The sequence below is a fragment of the Nestor notabilis genome, unplaced genomic scaffold (genome assembly GCF_000696875.1).
Source record: "Nestor notabilis isolate BGI_N333 unplaced genomic scaffold, ASM69687v1 scaffold4612, whole genome shotgun sequence".
NCBI lineage: Eukaryota > Metazoa > Chordata > Aves > Psittaciformes > Psittacidae > Nestor > Nestor notabilis.
The window spans coordinates 1-1,177 of NW_009919513.1; the positions used below are offsets into that span (position 1 = coordinate 1).

The 1,177-nt window shown below is 56.2% G+C and overlaps 1 protein-coding gene across 1 annotated transcript in view; it reads right to left on the bottom strand.

Moving 5' to 3' along the window:
• Positions 1-190: 190 nt before the first annotated feature.
• LOC104402379 (FACT complex subunit SPT16) overlaps positions 191-1,177 on the bottom strand; it is a gene marked incomplete at both ends in the record, with an annotated part of 2,610 nt that continues 1,623 nt past the window's right edge. The window contains 3 exons of the mRNA XM_010010248.1: positions 191-303; positions 388-513; positions 608-726. Coding sequence (XP_010008550.1) covers positions 191-303; positions 388-513; positions 608-726 — 358 coding nt within the window. The remainder of the gene's footprint in view (positions 304-387; positions 514-607; positions 727-1,177) is intronic.

A 1,177-nucleotide genomic window follows, 5' to 3' on the forward strand; every position in this document is an offset into this window, starting at 1 on the left:
ATAAAGACCTCTCAAACCCCATTAGAACCCCTCAAACCTCCATGAAACCACCTCAAACCCCATGAGAACCCCTCAAACCTCCACGAAGACACCTCAAACCCCCATAAAGACCTCTCAAACCTCCATAAAGACCCCCCAAACGCCCTCAGAACCCCCAAACCCCCCCCGGCATCCCCGTTCTCCAACTGACCCCAGGTCCCTGAAGGGCACCTCGAACTCCAGCTCCTCCTTGGTGAGCGCCTCCACCTTCTCGATGAAGTTCTTGAAGGCCGTTTTGAGCTTGTGCCTCATCTCGCGCTCCATCTGCAAAGCCCCCGGAGCTGCAACCAACCACCCAACCTCTTCCTTGGTGGCATCTCAAGAGCTTCCCGAGCTCCCAGCACCCACCTGCTCGGCGTAAAGGTCGTCCCTGTCGTGCATGTGCTGGTGCTTGCCCAGGTCCGTGGTGATCTCCCCGACCTCGGTGTAGAACTGGACGTCGGTGTGTCTCTTCTTCCCAAACATGATGGCGTTCTGCAAGGAGAAGACCCTCATGGTTGCCACCAACCTCTTATCTCCGCACCTTCCTCCGTCCATCCTTGCAGGAGAAGGGGGAGAAGGAGAAGACCTTGAGGTGGAAGTGGAGCACGATGATCATCTCGCCGTCGCACGGCTGGAAGACGGCGTGTTTGATGTTGTTGTACAGGATGTCCACCTTGTCGCCGCGCACCGAGGTGAAGCGGAAGCCTGCGGAGATGCCACCAGCAAGGGGTAAAGGGGCTCCTCGGGGCCACAGTGGAGGGCCCACCACCATGAAATCCATCATAGGAGCTCCTCAAGCCCATCCTGAAGGTCCCACCACCACCAGGAAGCCCTTTCTGGAGGTCCCACCACCACTAAATCCATCCTCAAGCCCATCCTGAAGCTCCCACCACCACCATTTTCTGGACATCCCACCACCATTAAACCCATTACAGAAGCAACTCAAGCTCATATTGAAGGTCCCACCACCACCAGGAAGCCCATTCTGAAGGTCTCACCACCATTAAACCCATTGGAGAAGCTCCTCAAGCCCATTCTGAAGGTCCCACCACCACCATCAACCCCTTTCTGGAGGTCCCACCACCATTAAACCCATTGGAGAAGCTCCTCAAGCCCATATTGAAGGTCCCACCACCATTAAATCCATCATAGGCGC